The 27811-nt window shown below is 44.9% G+C and overlaps 1 protein-coding gene across 1 annotated transcript; it reads left to right on the plus strand.

Moving 5' to 3' along the window:
• Positions 1-3356: 3356 nt before the first annotated feature.
• Positions 3357-27465, plus strand: DRC7 (dynein regulatory complex subunit 7). The gene is made up of 18 exons (XM_082269982.1): positions 3357-3383; positions 4644-4782; positions 5061-5232; positions 7922-8047; positions 11041-11235; positions 14315-14473; positions 19369-19587; positions 19695-19820; positions 21285-21354; positions 21787-21915; positions 21989-22117; positions 22193-22419; positions 23213-23428; positions 24412-24522; positions 25893-26003; positions 26611-26805; positions 27071-27210; positions 27290-27465. Exons 2-18 carry the CDS (start codon positions 4649-4651, stop codon positions 27396-27398), a joined length of 2568 nt encoding a protein of 855 aa, XP_082126108.1. The 5' UTR covers positions 3357-3383; positions 4644-4648; the 3' UTR covers positions 27399-27465.
• Positions 27466-27811: the final 346 nt, after the last annotated feature.

Genomic DNA, 27811 nt, shown 5'->3' on the forward strand with positions numbered 1-27811 from the left:
GGAAGATTTGGGGTATAATAGGACGGACAGGGAGGGGATTGGGGTATAATAGAGGGACAGAGGGGGGGAGGATTGTGGGTATATAATAGAGGGACAAAGGGTGAGGATTGGGGTATAAGAAGGACAGAGGAGGGAAGATTGGGGTATAATAGAGGGACAGAGGAGGGGAGATTGGGGTATAATAGAGGGACAGAGGAGGGGAGATTGGGGTATAATAGAGGGACAGGAGGAGGGGGGATTGGGGTATAAGAAGGACAGAGGAGGGAAGATTGGGGTATAAGAAGGACAGAGGAGGGAAGATTGGGGTATAAGAAGGACAGAGGAGGGAAGATTGGGGTATAAGAAGGACAGAGGAGGGAAGATTGGGGTATAATAGAGGGACAGAGGAGGGGGTTGGTGTTTAATTGAGGGACTGGCGGGGGGATTGGGGTATAATAGAGGGACAGAGGGGGGGGGGAGGAATGGGGTATAAGACACGGACAGCGGGGGGAAGATTTGGGGTATAATAGAAGGACGGAGGGGGAGGGGGTTGGGGTATAATAGAGGGACAGAGGGGGGGGGGGAGAATTGGGGTATGATAGAGGGATAGAGGAGGGAGGATTGTGGGTATATAATAGAGGGAGAGGGGAGGGAATATTGGGTGTATAATAGTGGGACAGGAGGGGGGGGAAGATTGGGGTATAATAAAGGGACAGCGGAGGGAGATTTGGGGTATAATAGAGGGACGGGGGAGGGAGATTGGGCTATACTAGAGGGACAGAGGGGGGGGGGGAGAATTTGGGTATAAGAGGGACAGGAGGGAAGATTGGGGGTATAATAGAGGGACAGAGGATAGAGGATTGGGGGTATATAATAGAGGGAGAGGGGAGGGAGTATTGGGGTATAATAGAGGGACAGAGGAGGGAAGATTGGGGTATAATAGAGGGACAGAGGAGGGGGGATTGGGGTATAATAGAGGGACAGAGGAGGGGGGATTGGGGTATAATAGAGGGACAGAGGAGGGGGGATTGGGGTATAATAGAGGGACAGAGGAGGGGGGATTGGGGTATAATAGAGGGACAGAGGAGGGGAGATTGGGGTATAATAGAGGGACAGAAGAGGGGGGAATTGGGGTATAATAGAGGGACAGAGGAGGGGAGATTGGGGTATAATAGAGGGACAGAGGAGGGAAGATTGGGGTATAATAGAGGGACAGAGGAGAGAGGATTGGGGTATAATAGAGGGACAGAGGAGAGAGGATTGGGGTATAATAGAGGGACAGAGGAGGGGAGTTTGGGGTATAATAGAGGGACAGAGGAGGGGAGTTTGGGGTATAATAGAGGGACAGAGGAGGGGAGTTTGGGGTATAATAGAGGGACAGAGGAGGGGAGATTGGGGTATAATAGAGGGACAGAGGAGGGGAGATTGGGGTATAATAGAGGGACAGAGGAGAGAGGATTGGGGTATAATAGAGGGACAGAGGAGAGAGGATTGGGGTATAATAGAGGGACAGAGGAGAGAGGATTGGGGTATAATAGAGGGACAGAGGAGGGGGGATTGGGGTATAATAGAGGGACAGAAGAGGGGGGATTGGGGTATAATAGAGGGACAGAAGAGGGGGGATTGGGGTATAATAGAGGGACAGAGGAGGGGGGATTGGGGTATAATAGAGGGACAGAGGAGGGAGGATTGGGGTATAATAGAGGGACAGAAGAGGGGGGATTGGGGTATAATAGAGGGACAGAAGAGGGGGGAATTGGGGTATAATAGAGGGACAGAGGAGGGGAGATTGGGGTATAATAGAGGGACAGAGGAGGGAAGATTGGGGTATAATAGAGGGACAGAGGAGGGGGGATTGGGGTATAATAGAGGGACAGAGGAGGGAGGATTGGGGTATAATAGAGGGACAGAGGAGGGAGGATTGGGGTATAATAGAGGGACAGAGGAGGGGAGGATTGGGGTATAATAGAGGGACAGAGGAGGGGAGATTGGGGTATAATAGAGGGACAGAGGAGGGGAGATTGGGGTATAATAGAGGGACAGAGGAGGGGAGATTGGGGTATAATAGAGGGACAGAGGAGGGGGGATTGGGGTATAATAGAGGGACAGAAGAGGGGGGATTGGGGTATAATAGAGGGACAGAAGAGGGGGGATTGGGGTATAATAGAGGGACAGAGGAGGGGGGATTGGGGTATAATAGAGGGACAGAGGAGGGGAGGATTGGGGTATAATAGAGGGACAGAGGAGAGAGGATTGGGGTATAATAGAGGGACAGAGGAGAGAGGATTGGGGTATAATAGAGGGACAGAGGAGGGGGGATTGGGGTATAATAGAGGGACAGAAGAGGGGGGATTGGGGTATAATAGAGGGACAGAAGAGGGGGGATTGGGGTATAATAGAGGGACAGAAGAGGGGGGATTGGGGTATAATAGAGGGACAGAGGAGGGGGGATTGGGGTATAATAGAGGGACAGAGGAGGGAGGATTGGGGTATAATAGAGGGACAGAAGAGGGGGGATTGGGGTATAATAGAGGGACAGAAGAGGGGGGAATTGGGGTATAATAGAGGGACAGAGGAGGGGAGATTGGGGTATAATAGAGGGACAGAGGAGGGAAGATTGGGGTATAATAGAGGGACAGAGGAGGGGGGATTGGGGTATAATAGAGGGACAGAGGAGGGAGGATTGGGGTATAATAGAGGGACAGAGGAGGGAGGATTGGGGTATAATAGAGGGACAGAGGAGGGGAGGATTGGGGTATAATAGAGGGACAGAGGAGGGGAGATTGGGGTATAATAGAGGGACAGAGGAGGGGAGATTGGGGTATAATAGAGGGACAGAGGAGGGGAGATTGGGGTATAATAGAGGGACAGAGGAGGGGGGATTGGGGTATAATAGAGGGACAGAAGAGGGGGGATTGGGGTATAATAGAGGGACAGAGGAGGGGGGATTGGGGTATAATAGAGGGACAGAGGAGGGAGGATTGGGGTATAATAGAGGGACAGAGGAGGGGGGATTGGTGTATAATGTGTGTAGGGGGTCCCTGAGGAAATCTATTAGACCTGTATGTAGAAGGGCGCTCTGTATAACACACTCCCCATCAGTATATATGGAATAGATCTATCAGATATGTTGCCTCCTCACACATTTACCTTCCTTAGTCGATCACAGATTTCCCCTCCCCCCTCCTCCCCCTCTTAATTAATGGCTGGCAGCTGTCAATCATCATAGTCCTCTCCCCTCCCCCCTCCGGTGTATTAGGTATGATGATAAAGGTGAAGTTGGGTGAAGCTCATTTTGAGAGTCTTAAACTACATCTCCCAGCATTCCTTGCGGTCAACACTTCCTGTTTCCGGTATTGTTACCACGGCAACCAGAATACACATTTCACCCTGCAGACACTCAGGTACTGTGTAACTGAATTATCTTTATGAATCTTTCTGTATACAATGTGTCACCTATCCCCCTCCCCATACCTGTCTGTGTCACCTCTATAGAATCATCATGTCCAGTCCTCTGTGCCCCCTGAATAAAATTCTTCACTTCTTGTCTTCAGTGACCCCTCTATAGAATACAGATCATCTCTTCCTGTCCTTGGTTTCCCCTCTATAGAATACAGATCATCCCTTCCTGTCCTCAGTGTCCCCTCTATAGAATGCAGACCATCCCTTCCTGTCCTTGGTGTCCCCTCTATAGAATGCAGATCATCCCTTCCTGTCCTTGGTGTCCCCTGTATAGAATGCAGACCATCTCTTCCTGTCCTCAGTGTCCCCTCTATAGAATGCAGACCATCTCTTCCTGTCCTTGGTGTCCCCTCTATAGAATACAGACCATCCCTTCCTGTCCTTGGTGTCCCCTCTATAGAATGCACATCATCCCTTCCTGTCCTTGGTGTCCCCTCTATAGAATGCAGACCATCTCTTCCTGTCCTTGGTGTCCCCTCTATAGAATACAGACCATCCCTTCCTGTCCTCAGTGTCCCCTCTATAGAATGCAGACCATCTCTTCCTGTCCTTGGTGTCCCCTCTATAGAATACAGACCATCCCTTCCTGTCCTTGGTGTCCCCTCTATAGAATGCACATCATCCCTTCCTGTCCTTGGTGTCCCCTCTATAGAATGCAGACCATCTCTTCCTGTCCTTGGTGTCCCCTCTATAGAATACAGACCATCTCTTCCTGTCCTTGGTGTCCCCTCTATAGAATACAGACCATCCCTTCCTGTCCTTGGTGTCCCCTCTATAGAATGCAGATCATCTCTTCCTGTCCTCAGTGACCCCTCTATAGAATGCACATCATCCCTTCCTGTCCTTGGTGTCTCCTGCGTAGACTACAGATCATCACTCCTAGTCTTTGGCATCACCTCTATAGAATGAAGATCATCACGGGGGGAAAGGGGGGGGGGTTATACTATGTACTATGGGGGAGTCATACTGTTTGTAAGGGGGATGAGGTCTTAATGTATATAATGGGGATGTGTTAATACTGTATATAATGGGTAGGGGTCATGCTGTATATAGTGGGGGGAGCACACTGTACATAATAGGGGGTAATGCTGTACATTACAAGGGGTGGAGTCATGCTGAATATATGTGGGGTATATAACGGGGGGGGGGATGTGTAACAATGCAAAAGGTGGGGTGAGTCATGTTTGTCTGGGATATTCCAGGTAATATGGAGGTTCTGGAGGATGGTCCAGGAGAGGAAGAGATTCCCTACACTGAGGACGATATTCTGACTGAGGAGGATCTGCGGGACATACAAGAGGACCTGTCACACATTGAGGTCACCAATGGGGACAGTGCACAGTAAGTACTGACCACATCCATCATGAACCCCTCCCCCCACCTTACCCCAATACATTCCAATATTTAAATGAGAAGCCACATAATTGTTGTTATAAATCAGGGGCCCTTCTTTGGGGCCCTTTGTCAGGACCGGTAATGTTTTTTTTGTGCTAGAACCATAGAAGTAAATCCTTATCCATATAGAGAAGAAAGTAAAGCATCTTGTTGTTATAGTTGCTATCCCAGTTTTAACCCCCCGCCAACCCCCACCCTCCCGGTAATGTTGGTTTTTGTTTTAGGGATCCGGATGCTGTATGGGATAATAAGTCATTCCCGGCGTCATACCATACAAACTCCCTGAAGGAGCGGACTCTGCTGAGCCTGGCCAACAACTTCTGGCATCAATACACCCATCTGTACCCGGACCGCAAACCACTCTTCATGAGTCCACTCAATGAGTGCGGACTGGAGGTGAGAAAATACCTGGCAGAATGTGTGTCTGGTGATTGGTGGATACTGTGGTGCACCGATATTCTGTGTACCCAGTGGAGGAGGTCCAGGGGTATTATTCTGTATATGTAGCACTACTCCCATGGGAGCTGCTGAGTGTGGGTTCCCCTGGGTTATCATTGGCAACTGTAGAACATTCAGACATCTTTCCAAGTGTATTTGCCTCAGACAAGGACCAGTCCAGCTGCTTTGGTTTTTAGGGTTTATTGAGAACTTGGATAGGAGAAGGGATGAGTGGGATACTCCACCAACGGAACTGTGCACAAAATGAGGCAGGGACTGTATATAACGCTGACTGACGCTGGTTAACGCTGACTGACGCTGACCAATACTGTGTAGAGCTGGTCACCGCTAGGCCGCTTACTTTGTTCACCTTTGACTGTGAAAAGTCCTTTAAGCTCCCTAAGGTACTCCTTCCTGAGGTAACTGACTGGTAATACTGACTAGGCCTGCTGAATATAATCGCCGATGCGACCCTTCGCGATTCTGCATAGATTCGGGGTGATTGAAAAATCGATTACCTAATGACGTCAGTTCCGGGGGCGGGGACAGAAGTGACATGGCAGCGTTGGCCGGGCTTGTGGAACACGGAGCTCCTCCTTGCGGCGTGGGAGAGGAGAGCGGAGCTATCCGTGCTCTCTCTGGCCCCCGGGATACACACGGCATGCCCACTTAACACGCTGCTGCCCAAGGGGCGTGGCTTCCGGCGGAGTGAATGGCGGCTTTTTAGCTCCGCTCTGCTGGCCATCGGGGACACTGACCTCTTCTACGACCCCCTGACACCATCTACAGCCTCCATCTGCACCGCTCGTCTCCCCCTACCACCGCGGAACCGATGACTCGCCGCAAAAAGGACCCCGGTCAGCTAAACAAGCTGGAGGGGTTCTTCCTTCCGCACGGCTCCAGGCTCCAGAAGCATGGCAGCTGTGGACCGCACCATAATATGACTGCTCAACCACGGACATCTCTGCTTCCTGGTAAGTCGGGGCACTACAGGGCCCAGCATTCCTCCTTACCAGGGCCTGCTATAATACAACTAGGGGCACTACAGAGCCCAGCATTCCTCCTTGGGGGGCTCTGTAGTCCCCCTAGTTGTAGTACAGTAGGCCCTGGTAAGGAGGAATGCTGGGCTCTGTAGCTCTGTACAGAGCCCAGCATTACCCCTTACCAGAGCCTGTTATACTACAACTAGGGGGACTACAGATCCCAACATTCCTCCTTACCAGAGCCTGCTATACTACAACTAGGGGGACTACAGAGCCCAGCATTCCTCCTTACCAGGGCCTACGATACTACAACTAGCATCAAGTAACTCTTCTAACCTGATGTGGCCTGCTCTAAAGGGGGATCTATGAGGGGACCTGCTCTACTAAAGGGGGATCTATGGGGGGACCTGCTCTACTAAAGGGGGATCTATGGGGGACCTGCTCTACTAAAGGGGGATCTATGGGGGGACCTGCTCTACTAAAGGGGGATCTATGGGGGGACCTGCTCTACTAAAGGGGGATCTCTGGGGATGCTGGCCTGCTCTAAAGGGGGATCTATGGCGACCCTGCACTTAAGGGGATCTATTCCATAGATCCCCCTTTAGAGCAGGGTCCCCATGGATCCCCCTTTAGAGCTCAGTTCCCCTGGATCCCCTTTAGGGCAGGCCCAGGCTCCCCATAGATCCCCTTTAGAGCAGGGTCCCCATAGATCCCCCTTTAGAGCAGGGTCCCTATAGATCCCCCTTTAGGAAAGGGTCCCCATAGTAATCGTGATGCATCGCGGAATTGAATCGTATCGAATTGCAACCCTAATAATCGTAATCGCATTGAATCGTGAGGTAAGTGAAGATGAGCAGCCCTAATACTGACTGTACTGTTGAGAAACTTCAGGGCCCTTCCTGGCGCCCCTTTTACTCCCTAATCTTCTGGGTTTCATTACTTGGCACCCCCTTTACTGTACACACTGGGTTAGCTGGCTCCTCTATCCCCTTGACCTCTCTGGAGTGCTCCCCTCTCCTAGGCAGACCCCTGGGCAGGTACTTACGACACTGTTTTTCCAGAAGTCCTCTGTCCAGCAGCTCCACTCGGTCAGCACACACTGGATCCTCTGCAGCCCAGCTCAACCCCTGGTCCCTAGGCCGACTGCCTGGACCACCTTCCTCACTTCAGCAGGAGGATAGACAGCTGTCACCTCCTCCTGGGACTTTGCTCCCGCCAAAGACACCCTGTGACATGCCCCCTTAACATTTATTTCCAATCCCAGGATGCACTGTAGCAATGCCCACCCACTGGGACAGTCATAAACCCTGATGTGCTATTGGCTAGGTTTCCTCCACTGTCCAACAAGATCCCTTATTGGGGAGACTCCCAATATTGGAGACTCCCCAGACTCAACAGGACACACCTGGAAGCAAGTGACAGGCTAACTAACAAATCAGGCCCTCCTGATAAGCAGAACAGGGCCACACATATACTTTACCTAGCACCTACCTAGGAGGGTGCAACATCTAAATCTGGCAATACAGACAGTTCTTATTTAGCACGTGTAGCCTTATTCATCAAAGAGTCTGAAGTAGGAGCTGTCTGGTTTGATTAGGAGCACAAAGAGTTCTGGCAAAGGGGATATATTCAGCTCAGTTCTTGTGTCTCTTCCCTTGCTACAGAAATTTGTCTGCACCACACTACACCCAACTCTCCTGCCATACTCTGACTTGTACAACTGGAAGGAATGCGCACGTTTTGTATCAGAGTTTCTCAGCATGGAGCCCATGAAGTCTCCCATAGAACTGGTAATGTCCTGCCACTGGATTTCTGTGTGCTTTACCTTTGTGTCACTGACTGGATAACAGGACCACATGTCCACCTACCACCTGCTTGCTCTTCCCTGACTCTCAGCCGCTCTTCTCTTCTCCTTTTCTCATACATTTCCATTGTGTACCCACCTTATGTGTTCCTCAAGCCATCAACCTCCAACATTCCACCCATCTCTCACATCCATCCATCTCTCCAACGTCCAACCATCCATCTATCCATCTCTCCAACGTCCAACCATCCATCCATCCTCCATCCATCTCTTCAATGTCCATCCATGCATCCCTTCATCTTCCACCTATCTCTCACATCCAGCCATCTCTCCAACGTCCAACCATCCATCCATCCTCCATCCATCTCTCCAACGTCCAACCATCCATCCATCCTCCATCCATCTCTTCAATGTCCATCCCTTCATCTTCCACCCATCTTTCTAACATCCATCCATCTTCTATCCATGTCTCCAGCATCCAGCCATCTATTCATATATCCATCTGCAATCCAAATCTCCAACATCCAACCATCTCTCCATCTTTCATTTATCACTTCATCCCTGACTCCAACATCCATCCATCATACATCCATTCCTCTAACAATATTTTGTTCTCTATCAATCCATTTTCCATAAATTAACCGTAAATGCATCCATCTTCCAGTCATCAATCTCTCTAACATCCATATTCAATCCATTTCTCTAAAATCCATATCCAAGTATCCCTCCGGCATTGATGTTTCCATCCATCTTCCTTCTGACTATAATCTTTTATCTTTACAGTATATCTATCTATCTATCTATCTATCTATCTATCTATCTATCTATCTATCTATCTATCTATCTATCTATCTATCTATCTATCTATCTATCTATCTATCTATCTATCTATCTATCTATCTATCTATCTATCTATCTATCTATCTATCTATCTATCTATCTATCTATCTATCTATCTATCCCCCGACATTGATTCATCAATCTTCCATCTCTCTAACATCTATCCATCGATACTTCCATCCCATCATTCATCATCTATCCAACCATCCATTCCTTCATTTTTAATCTATATCTCCAACATCAAACCATCAACCTATCTTTCCATCTTTCATCAACATTTTCAACATCCAACTATCCACCATCTTTCCATCTTCCATCCCTAATTCCAATGTTCGCCCATCCATCCTACATCCAACCAACTCGCTATCTTCCATCTTTATCTTCAACATCCAACTATCCATCCATCTCCCTATCTTCCATTCATATCTCCAACATCCATTCGTCTCTCCATCCTCCATCCTTATCTCCAACATTCCACCCATCTCTCACATCCATCCATCTCTCTCACATCCAACCATCCATCCGTCCTCCATCCATCTCTTCAACGTCCATCCATGCATCCCTTCATCTTCCACCTATCTTTCTAACATACATCCATCTTCTATCCATGTCTCCAGCATCCAGCCATCCATTTATATATCCATCTTCAATCCAAATCTCCGACATCCCACCATCTCTCCATCTTTCATTTATCACTTCAATATCTATTCATCCCTGACTCCAACATCCATCCATCATACTTTCATTCCTCTAACATTATTTTGTTCTCTATCCATCCATTTTCCATAAATTAACCTTTAATGCATCCATCTTCCAGTCATCAATCTCTCTAACATCCATCTTCAATCCATTTCTCTAAAATCCATATCCAAACATCCAAGTATCCCTCCGGCATTGATGTTTCCATCCATCTTCCTTCCGACTATAATCTTCTATCTTTACAGTATATCTATCTATCTATCTATCTATCTATCTATCTATCTATCTATCTATCTATCTATCTATCTATCTATCTATCTATCTATCTATCTATCTATCTATCTATCTATCTATCTATCTATCTATCTATCTATCTATCTATCTATCTATCTATCTATCTATCTATCTATCTATCTATCTATCCCCCAACATTGATTCATCAATCTTCCATCTCTCTAACATCTATCCATCCATACTTCCCATCATTCATCATCTATCCAACCATCCATCCCTTCATTTTTAATCTATATCTCCAACATCTAACCATCAACCTATCTTTCCATCTTTCATCAATATTTTCAACATCCAACTATCCACCATCTTTCCATCTTCCATCCCTAATTCCAATGTTTGCCCATCCATCCTACATCCAACCAACTCGCTATCTTCCATCTTTATCTTCAACAACCAACTATCCATCCATCTCCCTATCTTCCATTCATATCTCCAACATCCATTCATCTCTCCATCTTATATCCTTATCTCCAACATTCAACCATCCATCCATTCATCTCTCCATCTTCCATCCTTATCTCCAACATCCAACCATCCATCTCTCTATCCATATCTCCAACATGCAACCATCCATCTCTCCATCGTCCATTCAAATCTCCAACATCCAAACACCCATTCATCTTTTATTCATCTCTTTAACATCCATTCATCCCTCTCTCCAACATCCATCAATTATCCATCCAACCATCTATCCATCTTACATCCATCTAACTTCCATTTATCTCCTCATCCATCCATCTGTTATCTATGTTTCCTCCAAAATTGATGCTTACATCCATTCACCCATCTTCCATCCATTTGCCCATCTATCCATCTAACGTCTGTTCATCTCCTCATCCGTCCATTGATCCCTCTGACATCAATGCTTCCATTTAACCATCTATCCATCAATCTTCCTTCCTTCCATCCATCTATCAACTAACAATCCGACATCCATGCATCTGTTCTTCCATCTATTATTCACTCGCTTATCTATCCATCTTCCATCCATCCATCAGTCACCCATCTCTTCATCCATCCATCCATCTATCTGCTCATCTGATTATCTTCCATCGATTTAACTTCCATCCATCCTTCTCCATTTCTTCTTCCTATCTTTCCTATGTTTATCTCTGTATTCTCTCTAACATCCTCTCTTCTCCACAGCCACATACTCTCTTCTCATCAAGCTCAGTCCTGCAGAGACAGAAGGGGAATTGCTTTGATTTCAGCATCTTGCTGTGTTCTCTGCTTCTTGGGGCCGGGTACGATGCATACTGTGTCAGTGGATACGCCAGTCGGGAAATGTGTCTTATGGATGAATCACTGGAAGTGTGTCCTCTTCTGAAAAAAGCAAAAGAGGTGAGAAAATCTTTCTTCCCATTTACTGTGACTGGCCCAACGCTAGGCTGAGAATTTTGGAACTATTTGGAGGGTGACTATATACAGAGCTTCAGGATTGAAAGTGACCCCGTTTCTGGGTCCAGCAGCATCTATTACGATCACATTTAGGCTACTAATCCCTTTTGTATAGGACAATGATAGAGCTGACTGAACTGTATACACAATCATTTTTATTAGCTGCACTAGGGTCGTCGGTTCGAATCTCAACCATAGCACTACCTGCCTGGAGTTTGCATGTTCTCCCTGTGCCTGTGTGGGTTTCCTTGTGCAAGTCCGGTTTCCTCCAACACCCCAAAGACAGTCTGGTAGGTTAATTGGCTCCTGTCTAAATTGGCCGTAGTATGTGTATGTATGCAGGGCCGCTGATAGGGAGGGACCACCAGCCCTCTTGTAGGGGGCCGAGCACACAGGGGTCCCACACAGAGAGGGGGATTAGTGATGGACAACAAATACAGAAATCTTCCTCCAGCACCTGAATCTGATCTGTCCCTCTCCCTGCTATCAGCTTTTATCTGCTGAGAAAGAGACAGTCATCCCTTCACTAACCCCCCTCCCTGTGTGGGCCCCCTCCCAGCACTGGCTCTAATGTTATCTCTACTCAGGAGTTTATTTGTAACTTTGTTTCTCTCTCTCTGTCTCTTTGATCACTGAGCTCCAACTGCCCAGTCTGTATATTTTTCTCATCTCATCTTCATTTTTATTTAACATAGTTTTTTTTTTTAGATTTAGCAGGAATTATGTGAGTTATGTTATATTTGTGTCTGCTAATAGTGATTTTGATGTAATTTTAGCTAAATATACCTTTAATATTTTCTTGGGGGGGGGGGGCCCTGCCAGGTAGTCTGTACGGGGCCCCGCAATTTCTAACAGCAGCCCTGTATGTATGAATGTGAGTTAGGGACCTTAGATTGTAATCTCCTTGAGGGCAGGGACTGATGTAAATGTACTATAAATATAAAGTGCTGCGAAAATTGACGGCGCTTTATACTGTAAGTATCTGAAATAATAATAATTACAAGTATTTGCTAGATTCTTCTGCTGTCCTGATAGATGGTTCATAACAGGCACATGGCTGGAGAGAGGGCCATCCACAGGGAAACAGACTGGCTTTCTGTTTAACCACTTAACGTCTAGCCACATAGACCTACGTCGGCTGATTTTGCGTGGTTGTACCGGGGTGATGCTTCTAGCTAGAGGCATCATCCCGGTACCGTTTTCGAGAGCCGGCAGTCGGCTTTCCGGCGGTAATGACTGATGTGGCTCGGGAGCCGCTCGATCCTTACCCCGGTGAGCGGGAGGGGACGTCCCCCCCCCTCCCACCGCCTTCCGCGGCTTTGCCCGGGTCTCCCGTTCCACCAGTAGACCCGAGCACCCAGCCGATACGTCCGCCGGCTGGATGGAGTCCCTATCAAAGCCTGAAGCGGCTTTGATCGGGTCTCCGATGACGTAACCCGGAGGCGGCGTCCATGACGTCACGTCCAGGTTACTCTGCTGCTAAAGGCGGCAGATTCAAAAAGTGCCAATATTCATAAATGCCGTTTTCGGCGTTTTGAATACATGGAAGTGTAGTGGAGGGGTTTGGGGTTTTTAGACCCTCGATCCCTCCATAAAGAGTACCTGTCACTGCATATTGCTGTCACAAGGGATATTTACATTGCTTGTGACAGCAATAAAAGTGATCAGATTTTTTTTTTTCCTTTTTTTTTTTTTTTTCCTCTCTTTCCCTTTTTTCCTTTTTTTTTTTTTTTTTTCCTCTCTTTCCCTTTTTTCCTTTTTTTTTTTTTTTTTTCCTCTTTCCCTTTTTTCCTTTTTTTTTGTTGTTTTTATTATTTTTCTGAAGGTATAATGTTATAACTGACAAATTTACTGTAATATTGTTGCTTTATATTTTGCTATTGGTTTCTTTTTTTGTATGTTATTTTGTTTTGTGGAAAAATATAATAAAAGAGATATTGAAAATAAAAAGTGATCAGATTTTTTTTTTTAAAAAAAACCTGTGTTAAAATTTAAAAAAATAAATAAAATAAATAGGAAAAAAACAAATTGAGCCGCCCCCCTCGCCGTTAGCTCGCGCACAAAAGAAAACGTATATATGGAAGTCGCGACGCAAATGAAATCGCTGTTCAAACCACACATGTGAGGTACGGACGCGATCGCCAGAGCATGAGCAATAATTAAAAAAAAAAAAGAGCTACACTCTAACTCTAAACTGGTAACCGTTAAAAATTTTAAAGCGTCGCCTATGGAGATTTTTATTGACCGTAGTTTGTCACCATTCCGCGGGTGTATGCAATTTTAAACCGTTACATGTTGGGTATCTATTTACTCTGCATGACATCATCTTTCACAATATACAAAAAAATGGGCTAACTTTACTGTTTTGTTTTTTTTAAGTGCAGTGAAATGTGATTTTTTCGTAATTTTTGGAAGTTTGAAAGACCGATGCGCAAATACCGTGTGACAAAAAATATTGCAATGACCGCCATTTTATTCTCCAGAGTCTTTGCTAAAAATATATATATATATATATATTGTTTGGGGGTTTTAAGTAGCTTTCTAGCAAAAAATACTGATTTAAACTTGTAAACAAAAAGTGTCAAAAATAGGCTTAGTGGTAAAGTGGTTAAAGCCCATAACGATCATCATTGCCTGGATGCTGCCTTTGTTCCATGTGCATGATCTCCACATTACTTTTGCTCCTTTACCATATGAAGTCACCTTTTCCCCTATATTAGACAGGACTTTGTACCAGTTCTAATGCATCTGTTGGTGATCTTCCAGGCCAACTGACTTTCCATGGTGTGCTCTATCGTTTTTAGGACCCCTGAGATGCAGAGCAGCCTCCCAGATAATATGCTTGGTCTGTCCCTGACTTTGCCTCTGGCTACCCTTTTAACTGTTTGGTGTTTTTTGCCCACTTATGTTCAGTCACATGTCCGGTGACACTAGTTAGGCCGTGTAAGTGTCACCTCTTTGACACCTCATGTAGGCTGATCTTACACTGTGGACATATAAATGGCCATTTATTTCTTTACAGAGCAATGGAGAGCCCCCCAAGAAGCCCAATAAGAAATACAGCGTAAAGCCCCCCAGACAGCTGGTCAGTAGATTTGAGCTGCAGCAGGAAGCCAAGCACCAGGCGAAGATCCAGGCCATGCACCTCAAAGAGCAGGAGGAAGAGGAACAGCGACAGGCGGTGAGAGACCTCATCTGTGTGAGGCAGAGGAGTAACTAGAACCCTCAGAGTCCCAGTACAAGAAACCATGAAGGGCCCCCCGGACCCCTGGCCGGGCCCTTCCCTTTAAGCCTGGGTCTCTTCCCACTGATCCTGGGGCCCTTTACTCTCCTTGAGGGGCCCTTTATTACGGTCCCGCAGTGGGACCCTTTCACAAGTTCTGTGAAGTGGGCCCTCTTCCTACCATCTTGGGGCCTCCCCACAGTGGTGGAATGCCAGGGCCCAGTTGCAAGTGTGACCTTTGTGATCCTGGAAGTTCACCCACTGGTGTCAGTAGTTTTTATTTTTTGGTAATTAATGGTATTATTTTTTGGTTTAATTGTATTATTTTTTATCATTTTGTTTTATTTTTGTACAATGTCACTGACTATGACTCTGTCCATTCAGAAAAGGAAGGAGCTGGTAAATTACATATTTACTGCCCCCTTCCTGGTTCTCTATTGTGACACATCCCCTGCAGCAGCCGGCAGGAGAGGGAAAGGAGCACAGTGGGGGGGGGGGCAGCACAGTAGGGGTGTGGGGCAGCACAGTGGGGGGGGGACCAGGGGAGCACACAGGGGTCCAGAGACAGCAGAACACAAGTGAATTGGATAGGAGGAGCAGCGGGGCAGCATACAGTGGAACCAATTTCCTCCATTTTTCTCCTGCAGCTACAGGAGGAAAAAGTAGGACAGTGATTTCTCTACATGATGCCCCCGCCGCCCCTCCTATCCAGGTGTACAGGGGAGCCACACAGGCCCCCTGGAGCATGGGTCCCGGTTGCAATTGCAACCCCTGTAGTTACGCCCCTGGTGTGAGGATAATGATGTCTGACCTGAGTGGGGAGAAGGGGGAAGTCAGGTTGCACACTATCCTCATCTCTCTGATATTTGCAAGCCTGCGATAAATCCTTTAGATTTAAATCTCTTGTTTTGTATAAGTACTCCCCACCAGAAGACCGCAATCAACACAAAGTAGATTAGGGAATGAAAGCCCACATCTTCACAGCCTGTTATAAACAAAATCACACTGAATAAACAAGCCCCGCAGCAGGACCATAATGCCTAGGACATATGATCAGAAAATCAGACGGAAAATACCGCTTTCCAAGCGTCTGTACAATAATCTGATTGTTAGTACACAGCTTTCGAGAGCCGATTGCCACAGTTTTTTATCCGAAGGGACAAGCACAAAAATGATCCTAGATCGTATGATTTTAATTTAATCAGCACAGCAGAAAAAATAAAATCAGAAGAGCAAGATCACGCATGCTTGGAAATTAAAGAATACATTACAATACAATTACATCACTTCTGATATATATGTATTGTCATATAAGACATTTTCGTATGCCTAGTAATCTCTTCATTTTCAATATGAGACTAGCATGCAAAAAAAACAGACGATCATTCATCTGATATTCTTATTGGTTGTACAGGCTTAAAGAGGTGTTCCAGCTGGGGTAAAAAAATGAAAAGTCAGCAGCTTCAAATACTGTAGCTGCTGTCTTTTAATATATAGACACTTACCTGTCCAGAGAGCCCACGATGTCAGAATCATTCTAAGGGACACCGGCAGTGAAGCCTATTTGCTTCACAGCCAGGTTCCCTACTGCGCATGCGTGAAGCGCTCTGCACTTTTTAATTGGCCCGGTGGCGGGGGAAGGAGAAGGGGGCCGAACCTCTGAGAGATGGTGCCGCGGCTCTGTCTCCTGGAAGTGGGGAAGGGAACCTGTCAAAAACAGGTACCCATTCCCCCTCTCCCCTAAAAGGTGCCAAATGTAGCACCGGAGGGGGGGGGGAGCAGATGAGCAGAAGTTCCACTTTTGGGTGGAACTCTGCTCTAAATACTGCTTAGCCAGAATCTACACAGCTGTTAATGAACCCTTTGTAAATGGCTATTTGGATGTCACTAGCAGAATATCTCGAAGGCAGAGCACTGATAAGCAATTATATACAGCACGTAAATTCTTAGGAAAACTCATGCAAAAATTCTCAAAACATTTTGAATGTCAACAAAATATTGCATTTGCTTTTAACATTTGATTTTTTGAATGAATGGACTTTATCGAATGAAAACAACATACACTGTTATATATTTGTTAATTCAAGAACATTTTTCCATCACGCTTCTTCCAATTTCCTGGTCACTGCAGTCAAAAATGAATGTCAGTTTGACCCATTATTCATTAGAGAAATGAAAAAACTTGGAACATTCTCTTTCTTTTTTTTTTTTGTATACAAACTTTTTTATTAGGGTAAAAAAATTGTGGTGCAAAAGAGTATATTAACACAGTGGACCAACACCAGCAGCTGACATGGCACCCCAGACCATCACTGACTGTGGGTACTTGACTCTGGACTTCAGGCATTTTGGCATTTCCCTCTATGCCAGGGTCCGGTTGCAAGTGTGACCTTTGTTATCCTGGAAGTTCACCCACTGGTGTCAGTAGTTTTTATTTTTTGGTATTTTAATTGTCATTTTATCTTATTTTATCTTTTTACAATGTGACTTCCTCAGGGTCCGGTCACCTCTTCTCGTTGTGCAGCGTTTTCTGCCACACTTTTTCCTTCCCACAGACTTCCCACTGAGGTGCCTTGATACAGCACTCTGGGAACAGCCTATTCGTTCAGAAATTTCTTTCTGTGTCTTACCCTCTTGCTTGAGGGTGTCAATGATGGCCTTCTGGACAGCAGTCAGGTCGGCAGTCTTACCCATGATTGCGGTTTTGAGTAATGAACCAGGCTGGGAGTTTTTAAAAGCCTCAGGAATCTTTTGCAGGTGTTTAGAGTTAATTAGTTGATTCAGATGATTAGGTTAATAGCTCGTTTAGAGAACCTTTTCATGATATGCAAATTTTTGATGGTCTGGGGTGCCATGTCAGCTGCTGGTGTTGGTCCACTGTGTTTTACCAAGGGCAGGGTCAATGCAGCTAGCTATCAGGAGATTTTGGAGCACTTCATGCTTCCATCTGCTGAAAAGCTTTATGAGATGAAGATTTCATTTTTCAGCACGACCTGGCACCTGCTCACAGTGCCAAAACCACAATTGGCCTGCCAACTCTCCTGACCTGAACCCCATAGAGAATCTGTGGGATGTTGTGAACAGAAAGTTGAGAGACGAAAGACCCAACACTCTGGATGAGCTCAAGGCCACTATCGAAGCATCCTGGGCCTCCATAACACCTCAGCAGTGCCACAGGCTGATTGCCTCCATGCCACGCCGCATTGAAGCAGTCATTTCTGCAAAAGGATTCCCGACCAAGTATTAAGTGCATAACTGAACATAATTTTTTGAAGGTTGACTTTTTTTGTATTAAAAACACTTTTCTTTTATGGGTCGGATGAAATATGCTAATTTTTTGAGATAGGAATTTTGGGTTTTCATGAGCTGTATGCCAAAATCATCAATATTAAAACAATAAAAGGCTTGCACTACTTCAGCTGTGTGTAATGAATCTAAAATATATGAAAGTCTAATGTTTATCAGTACATTACAGAAAATAATGAACTTTATCACAATATGCTAATTTTTTGAGAGGGACCTGTATAGTGTGAATTTTAGTCTCATCTGAGGAACAGACAAACCAGGTATTGTAGTGAATAAAAGACAATTGGGGAGAGTGAGGTTTATTTTCCTGCTAGAGATTTTGGAGGCAAAACTATCCAGTTGTTGTCAAATAAAGGATATCTTGTCACATTCCCCAAAAATATGGGTAAATGATCCCGGGGCAACACATCCTCTATAGCAGTTAGGGGAAGAAGATGGGAAGATGGCATGCAGTTTAGATGGGGTAAAGTACCATCTGGTTATTAGTTTGTAGAGGGTTTCACAAATCGTGATAGATCTCGTGCATTTCCTGAGGTTCAAAATACAATCCTGCCATTCATCTGATGTGAGATGTAAATTACATTTTTTCTCCCATTTGTGCATATAAGGGAGTTTTTCCTCCGAGATGGAGTGTGTCATACTTTGATATATTTCAGATATAATACCCCTACCTCTAGGATTTTTAAGGCAAATCTTTTCATAGAATGTTGGGCTGGGGGTGTCAGTTAATTGATAGTGCTTTTGGAAAAATTGCCTGATCTGCAGGAAGTTGTAGTGTTTGCTATGAGGTCATTTATATCTGGATTGCAAAATCTCAAACGATGTAAACGTAGAGTTAGTTATAAATTTATGTAGGAATGTTAAATTTCTATCAATCCAATGTTTGAAAATGTTACAAGGAACATTCTCTTTCTAAGAATTTTTACTTGAAATTCTACCCATCTATGGCCAGCTTTAGGCACGTCATAAAGTTGCTACGTCTGTAAGTAGTTTACCATGCTATTAAATGAATAAACCTTTTAGTTTGTGTCATTGACAGATCCAAAATCTACACAATATTGATACATTCTGTGTTTTTACTTTCTCCATCAGCTCATCCCCTGTAGGTATTACCTCTTGTATTACTTGACCCTCCCTCTTAGATTGTAAGCTCTAACGAGCAGGGCCCTCTGATTCCTCTTGTACCAAATTGTATTGTAATTGTAATGTCTGCCTTCATTTTTTAAAGCACTAAGCAAACTGTTGGTGCTATATAAACCCTGTATAATAATAATAATAATAATACTTTTAGAACAGAATACCCCCAAAATATGAGGTGCAGGAGACTGATTAGACACATTTTCTCAGACGTCATATCTTATCATGGCGATATCAAGGTGCCGGAGGACCTAAGAAGGTCACCTCATTCCTTACATAACTTTTTGTAAGATGGCAAAAGGAGCACGGGTGCTTCCTAAGCCATAAAAACCAAATAGATGACACTTGTATACATACTCGATGTAGTTATCATGTGATGGCTCAATGACCTTTATGTCTAATATCTCCAGGAAGCAGAGAAGGCTGGTCCAGACCCCCTGTATGGCCTCCGGGTTCACTGTTGGGTTCTGGTTCTGTCTGGGAAGAGAGAAGTCCCTGAGAACTTTTTTATTGATGCACTGACTGGCAACGCTTACCCAACAAAAGATGAACATTTTCTAGGGATCGAGGCTGTGTGGAATCATGAGAACTACTGGGCCAACATGCAGGACTGTCGCAATGGCTGTAAGGTACCAGAAATGGATTGTGTAGAGACATAATTCCAATAAAGGACACGCTGAGGGAAGGTGGGCCTGGTAAATCCTCTTCACACTGAGCAAATTACTTTTGCCTACAGGACATGACATTTGACCTGGGTGACCCTGTGTGCTGGGAAGTCATGTTGATGGGTTCTTCGAAGCCTCTTCTGCTTATCCCAGACATGGAGGAAGAAGACATAGAGGAGGAGGAGAATGATAACCAGGTGAGTCATGAGATAAACAGAAAGACACAGATGCATTTATCTAGTAAGTTAAAGGGTAATAGCCAAAGGTTGATTGGTTGCTATTGGTCACTGCACAAAGTAAGGGTAATTTTCACATAAAGGTTCTTCAGTTGCTGTTTTGTTTTAAAATGTTTATTTCCCAAATCGTCTTCCAGGACAGCGCATGAGCGATAGGCTCCTTCCCCTAACAGGAACAGGAAATGCATCACTAAAAAAAACTTGAGGAAGTTCTTCTTTAGAAGTGGAACTGCAGGAGATTCATCACCTGAAGCCTGGTGATAGGAGGCTAAGTTCAGGATTCTGGCCTGCAGTCTCCCCATCCTCTTTTTTTTAAGGCCCACTTCATCCTCCTGATAATGGTACTCTCATCCATCTTAACCCCCACCCACCCTCAGTCCCTTCCTCTTTATGGCAAGGAAGAGGCCTGGGCCCACTAACCTTTCAGTGGCTGGGGAAGGTCAATACTGGGTAAGGACTTCCCCTCTTGGTGGACTGGCGTAGTTCCCCTCTGGCAGTGGTAAGGTAATGTCCCTGCTGGGTATAGGCCAAGCTAAGTTCACTTGACTGGCATAAGCCAGACGCAAAGTCAAGGTGGGGGATCGCACAGAGGGATGTGGGTGGGCCAGCTGTTTCTTCTTCCTGCCAAGCCTCCTTTGAAAGGGGGGGGGGGTGAAGGCCAGAAGAAAATTTTTAAAGCATATAGACAGTTAAAAAAAATCTACACAGATACATAGCCTCCTATGCTAATGAACATCACAGACAGCACTTGTGTTTGTCCCCATGACATCATTCACAATTCTTTGTAACATGTAGTCACTTTGCAGGCTCACAACTAGGGATGGGCTTCATGTCCGAGTCGAATGTTTGAATGACTCTAACTTCGTGTTCGAGTCATTGTGGATGCTGGAACTTGAAGTGTTCGAGTCGAACTTAGGTTTGACTCAAACAGTTCGAGTTCCAGCATCCATAATGCACTTCGCACTGGAAGTGCATTATGTGATTGGCCAAAACATGGACTCTGCCCTCCATGCTTTGGCAAATCAAATCATCTGTGCCATGATTGGCCAAAGGCAGGTGCCTTTAGCCGATCATGGCTCAGGGGCGGCTGTTAAACTCACTACACGCTGGCCAAGGAATGTGAACCCACAACCTCTCAATTGCAAGCCTGGTATTCTACCACATACGCCACTGTCAAGCCTGCTTAGGCTGAACACACTCTCCCTGCCTAACTAACTAACTTCTAGAAGTTGTGGATCGAATCATCTGAGTTTCAATTATTTCTTATGGGGAAAATCGCTTTGATATACGAGTGCTTTGGATTACAAGCATGTTTCTGTATTAGCATTTTCAGACTAGGTATTGTATAATTGGATGCATTCTACAAAACAAGAAGACAAAGTTTTAAAACTTAGACCTGTGTAACAATGTGTAATCATATTACAGGATCATGACAGCAGGATAACATTCCAGATGCCACCATCCTGGACATTGCCCATTGTCATCACACCAAAAGGTAAGATGTGATTTGATGAATGGTGATATTTTTTCACAATGCTGTGGTGTAAAGCCATAGAATAGTTGTCTACTGTTCTATGAAGGACAAAATATTAAAGGAGGAAATGACGATTTACAATGTCAAGAATTATCTCTCAAGTGTTGGTGGTTCCTTCAGTAGCCAATAAGATTCTCTGCCCACCCAACTCCCCCTTTTTTTTTCATCTGTCAGTTTTTTTTTTTTTTTTAATCCTTCTTGCACCCTCCTTCCCTCCCTAGTCCCCCCTCTTTCTTTTTCTGGACATACATTGATGTTCCCTTATAAAAGGGGCAGACTCAATGGACCACTTGGTGTTTTTCTGCTGTCACTCTCCTATGTTTCTATGTTGTATTACTAATCTGTCACTCATGAACAGTTTCATGTAGCAGCATGTTCCATGTCTCTCCTCAGAGTTTGAGATGCGTAGTCCTCAAGGAAAGAAACTTCTACAATACAAGAAATCCAAGTTGGAGAAGTGGGCACCATACCTGCAAAAGGATGGACAAGTTGCCCGCCTCACCGTATACCAAGACACTGAGTGTATGTGATGAGCTATGTTGATGGTGTCATGGCCACTCTATACAGCTTGACCATAAGAACTTTTCTCCTGCAGGTGCTTTAGAGGTGGAGGTTCAGAATTGGTTTCAGAACCGAATGGACAAATTGGATATGAGGCAGCAGAAGAGACATACTGGAGTGACCACAGAGTACTTCTCTCCAGGCCGCAGCGATGCTTTAAAAGGTGACTCTGAGAGTCATGAAATGAGGGGTGACTGGTAACCAAAATCTGTGATTCTGAGTGTCTCTTCTCTTTCAGTTCATACGTATCGCTCATTAGCACCAGAAACAGAGCGCACTATGATCTTCTACAGCAAGGCTCGTCTGGATGGGCTGGAGCGTCGTGAAGAAAAACCAAAGGAGATGACTGAGATGTTCCAGGGACGCCCAGACTTCCTCTACTGCAGACTCACTGTGTTTGGAAAACGGCCAAAGAAGGTGGCCATTGCAGGAGGACCTATGGAGGCCAATCCAAGACCAGTCTTGGTAATCTGCACTTGTCACACATCACAGTAGCAGGTTTCATGAGCTCTGGAAGCAAATCTCAAAGTTAGAGAACCAACTAAGCAGAAAATTGGGATTTTTTTTTATTTGCCTGCATCTATATTTTCCCATCCTGCAGAGAGTCTTACAATTTGTGAGTCCCCATTGTCTGGATTGTGTAATTCTCTTCATGTCAGACCAGTCTGCTTACAGATCCGGTGAAAACTTGTGAATTGCAGGTTCTCCTGGCTCAGTCCTCCTTATTTTTCCATTAATATATTTAATCCAGAATCATGCAATTCCCTGGGGCAGGCCTGGCTCTGTGGAAAGGGAACACAGGCCCAGGTTTGAACACAATGGGATTGATTTACTAAAACTGGAGAGTTTAAAATCTGGTGCATAAGTGCATTGTAGCCAATCAGCTTCTAACTTAAGCTTGTTCAATTAAGCTTTAACAAAAAAAAAACCTGGAAGCTGATTGGTTTCTATGCAGAACTGCACCAGATTTTTCACTCTCCAGTTTTAGTAAATCAACCCTAAAGCCTTCACAGGGCAGCTTCCTACTGCTTACTTTATTGCACTCTTGAGTTCATTGATAAAATCTATAGAAAGGTCACTGTGCTGATCAGAAAAGCCAATCAGATGCTTATATTCTTTTTCATACATGCACTATGAAGCTGACAGCTGGAATATGATTGGTTGTTTGAAGTAAGGAAGGTTACTATAATGTAGGTTTTATTTTACTGGTGTGATGCAATGATTGTACAGCATAATTCCATATTTCCTTTATTTACAGAAAATTACGGAACGTTTCTTTAGAAACAAAGAGAAACCAGTCAATGAGGATGTGGCAGAGCGTGTATTCCTGATCACAGAGAATCGCATAAACGTCCGCTACCACCGGCATGATGACCACATTACCACATCCTATTGGGAGTTCCAGAAACCATCCAATCTAGGAGAGAAGGGCATACCCATTGTCTTGAGCCCAGAAACTTGCATTTCCTACCAGGTAACCAGCTGGGTGCAGCTTGGAGGTCCTCCAGGAAGATTCATCATTTAGTGTGGCGTTAAAGGTCCCCAAACTGAATTTCCCAAGAGCCACCCATGCAGATATAGACCTGCCATATACATTCCATATCAATAATGCTTTGAAGGGTGACCCTAAAGGCCTCTGGGTACATACCATAGAAATAACTGTGTGAAGTCACCTTGGGCACCAGATTTACCATGGACACAGCGTAGAATCAATGCAAAGGCTATAACACAAATTACGAATGACACCACACTCTACAGGATTCAAAGGCCATGGCGCAGAATCACCATACAAGTTTATTGTGTAGGCCACAGAATAGAGTCATTATACTTTATTACTATGTACATTAGAGTCTTCACAGAGGTCATGATATACAGTCACCATACATGATCACCATGGAGGCCATTGTCACCATACAGGATCACTCTGTAGGGTCTTCTTGAGGCCATTGTACAGAGCCACCATAGATGATCGCTGTGTAGGATCTTCATAGAGGTCATGATGTAGCGTCACTATATATGTTCATTGTAGAGGTCACAGTATATGATCACTATATTGGTTGTGTAGGGTGTTCATGCAGCTGCACTGTAGAGTCTCTATAGCAGTCTTTCTCCACCAGGGTTTTCATGAAACTTTAGGGTTCCATCAGAGATTGCTAGAGATTCCTTGAGGAATAAGCAACTTCTGCCTCTCAGATGAGTAACCACGGCCAACAAAGATACTTTTATCTATATGTAAGGGGGAATTTTAGAAATAGTAATTATTAGCAGGGGTTCCTTCAACTCTGAAAGTTTAATTTAAGGGTTCCTCTGTGAGAAAAAAGGTTGAGAAAGGTTGCTCTATGGTATCCACCACTGCATGACACAATAATTTGATATTATGGAATTTCAGCATCTAACCAAATTTCCACAATACAGCAGGTGAAGCCCCACTCTAATGCCTCGCATTTCTACCACCAGGTGGAGCCCTCTGAGAAGTATAACAAACAGCTGTATGTCTATGAAACTCTTCTGCACCTCCAGCAGGGGGAGCTGAGTGCCAAGGAAGCCGTAAGGAAAGCTGAGGCAGAGGTGAGGCATTATTCTATATATGTAAAAATGTAGATTCTACTGCAATCAATTAAATTTTGGTTACATTTAGATGAAACACAATGGTAATATCAAAGAGTTTCAGGGATACATCACAATAGTTACTAAGGGGTCTATTTATAAAGGATTACCAGGGCGATTAGTAGAGTGAATGGCATTCACCTATCGTGTCACAGGGACACCTACCCTACACATAATAATCCCCAGAGGAAGATGGCAGTAAGTGAATGTCAGATACAGTAAGTTGTTGGTGGATTAGTCTTGTGAGCTCTCCATAGTACTGACACCAGGTAGTTTGTTGGATTTTACTCCGTTTCTGTACTGGGGGTTTAATGTAAACTAAAATCTAAAAATAAATGGCATGCTCACCAGTAATGGGGGCTTGTATCCTCATACCAGCTCATATACCCTTCAGCGATGGAAGATAATTGGAAATTGTCCCCCCTCAATAAAAACAGGCAAAGCACCATTACCAAATGCTGAAAGCGACCAGACTTTTCAGTACCCAGGGTGCCTGCAAGGAGGAGACATATGTGCCATCCACCTGTCCTAAATGGGGTGCCCCCACATTGATATACCAGGTCCAGGGCTGTTCTTATGCTAGTAGAACTGCCTTTCATATGGAAATGCTGTACAATCTTTCATCAGAACATTAGTTCCTTTCATCAATAGTCAATTCTTTTTATTGGAAAGTCTTCAGAATTTCCTCCAGATCTTATACTGGAATGGATCCCCAGACGTACTAATCAGGTTTCATTACATTTGTGTGATTTGTTCCCTAATAAAATACACATACACTGTTATAATTTTGTTAGTTCGGGAAAAAAAAAATCAACCCTGATTCTTTACATTTTCTCATTACTGCAGTAAAAAAAAGAACATCGATCTGACCACATTAACCATCTGAAAATCAAACAAATGCTCTGAAAACCAATTTCTTCTAAGAAAATTGTACTAGTATATAGTCGGCTTAAAGTGGAACCAACCCCATCAATGTAACTGCTACTCAAAACCGTTAAACTAAAGGCATGTTGTGAAATGGCTGGTCTCATAATTGATCACATGTGCAGTACCATGGCTGCTGCAGATCAAACAGAGGTTAGGCTCTGATGGCAACTGTAAAGGAGTGGAGGGTTTAGTTCTGCTTTAAGTTTCCACCATTATCAACTATTGGTTTTCTGCAGTTGGTAGAGAATCGGGAGGCCTCTGGTCACATGATCCCTTTCATTCATCTCATTAGTATATGCAGATAACCGTGCTGTGTCATGTCTGGTCACATGATTCCTCTCATTCATCTCATTGGTATATGCCTGGTATATGGCAGATCACTGTACTGTGTCTCGTCTGGGCAGGTTCTCGAGATCCTGTCTGTCCGGGCTCAGGAAGAATCAGATCCTCAGCTTACAATATCCATCTATGACACAGAGCGGAACGAGAAGAGTAAAGAACAAAGAGAGGCACTGGTAAGACAAATCCACCCTATCTCTGAATACGTTCTATGGGTACAAACTTCAACAGTAATCACCCACCCTTTCATGTGGGTACAGACCTCAACAGTCAGTCCCACCCCCCTTACATGTGGGTGTGAACCTCAACTGTCAGCCCCCTTCTCCACCTTCATTCCATATAAGCACAAAACTCAAAAGTGACTCCGCCCCAATTCCATGTAGGTGTGAGCATCCAACAGTCACCGCCCCCCTCCTGCCCTTCCATGTGGATATGGACCTCAACAATCACCCTCTTCCTTCCATGTGGGTACAGACCCCAACAGTTGCCCAGCCACTCTTCTCCTCCTTTCCCATGAGTGTGGACCTCAACAGTCGCCCCCCCTTCCATGATGGTGAGGACCTCAGCAACCACCACTTCTCTTCCATGTGGGTGCAACTTCAACAATCAACCCCTCTCTTATATGTATGTGCGGACCTCAAACGTCCCCCCCCTCCCTTTCCATCTTAGAGGAACCATCTTCTCAGAAGTGTTGGGGTTAGGGCTGAGGGACATGGTAGTATTTCAATAGCCTATATACTGTATAACTCCCTGTGGTTTAGTGGTGTTACTCTTCATTCACAGGAACGTGCTGCTCGGGAAGAGCGCCTCCAATGTGCCATGCTGGAAAAGGACTACTTAGCGCCATTCTTGGCACGTTTGGGAGATCCAGAGAAACTGACCCGTGCCCAGGCCCAGCAGGTGAAAGAAGACTGTCTGAGTGACCTGAAGCAGAGGCTCATTGAGAAGGCCAATCTCATCCAGGCACGCTTTGAGAAGGTAAGTACTTCCACACCACTGGTAATACTATAGTCAGTGTATGAACAAGGAGGGCCATTTGCATCAAAAGGTAAATACTCTTCATCTGAGTTTATCTCCATGTTTGTTCATGTGCACATACTGCCAGATGTTGTCAGGGGGATATCCAATGTGTAGTCCTGTGGACACTGATGGTACTTATCCGACAAACCATCAGTTACCTCTGCTGTTCAGGGGGTCATTGTATGGATCACAGTTGTCACCCTGCGTTTTTTTCTTCCTGTAGGAAACCCAAGAACTCCAGAAGAAGCAGCAATGGTACCAGGAGAACCAAACTTCCATGACCCAGGAAGTCCAGGACACCTACACGGAGTACTGCTCGGAGGCCATGTTTCGGATCCAGATCTTGGAGACCCGTCTGACCAGGTATCCTACATGTCACCCCAGTGTAATGTCAATACAATGTATGCAAAGCATACAATGACCGGTTACATTGTCTGTACAGGCACAAGGAACTCGCCCCACAAAAGTACCTGGCTCTAGAAGATCGACTCAACAAGGATCCGAGATTGTGCGAGGGGCATATATCCCCACAGCCTGGAGGCCACCAATAACAAACCAATCCTATGGATTCCTCCCTTGTGTTTCTGACTGCTAAATGTAAATTTTCATTAATAAAGAATAGGAAAAGTTTGTGATTGGTGTCCTGTCATGGGAGCAGGGGTTGGGGAGTGTGACGGCCACGGGTATCAGATCCCTGCCCTCCTCACTAACTCGTGACAAAGGACCAGCCTATCTCACACCACACTGTCACTTACATAACAATGTCACTCTCAGCTGTACCCTGCACAAAGATTTTCCAGCTCGCAGGACCACAATCTAGGTGCCAGCAATTGTCACTGGACTAATTAAGCAATTAACCGAAATGAGAGTGGGGAAAAGAAACCCAAAGGAGTTCTATAGTGGAGGAAGGGAATCAGGCAGACCACAGTAAACCCATGTAAACAAACTTTATTGTAGCAAAATA

The sequence above is a fragment of the Pelophylax lessonae genome (genome assembly GCF_965119305.1).
Source record: "Pelophylax lessonae genome assembly, chromosome: 10".
In the NCBI taxonomy this organism is placed as follows: domain Eukaryota; kingdom Metazoa; phylum Chordata; class Amphibia; order Anura; family Ranidae; genus Pelophylax; species Pelophylax lessonae.

Excerpts from the sequence above, each read along its gene's own strand:
- DRC7 (XM_082269982.1), top strand. The coding sequence starts at position 4,649 with ATGGAGGTTCTGGAGGATGGTCCAGGAGAGGAAGAGATTCCCTACACT. Across the intron at positions 22,118-22,192 it reads CCGCAGCGATGCTTTAAAAG|TTCATACGTATCGCTCATTA; the intron begins GTGACTCTGAGA and ends CTTCTCTTTCAG. Across the intron at positions 26,806-27,070 it reads TCCAGGCACGCTTTGAGAAG|GAAACCCAAGAACTCCAGAA; the intron begins GTAAGTACTTCC and ends TTCTTCCTGTAG.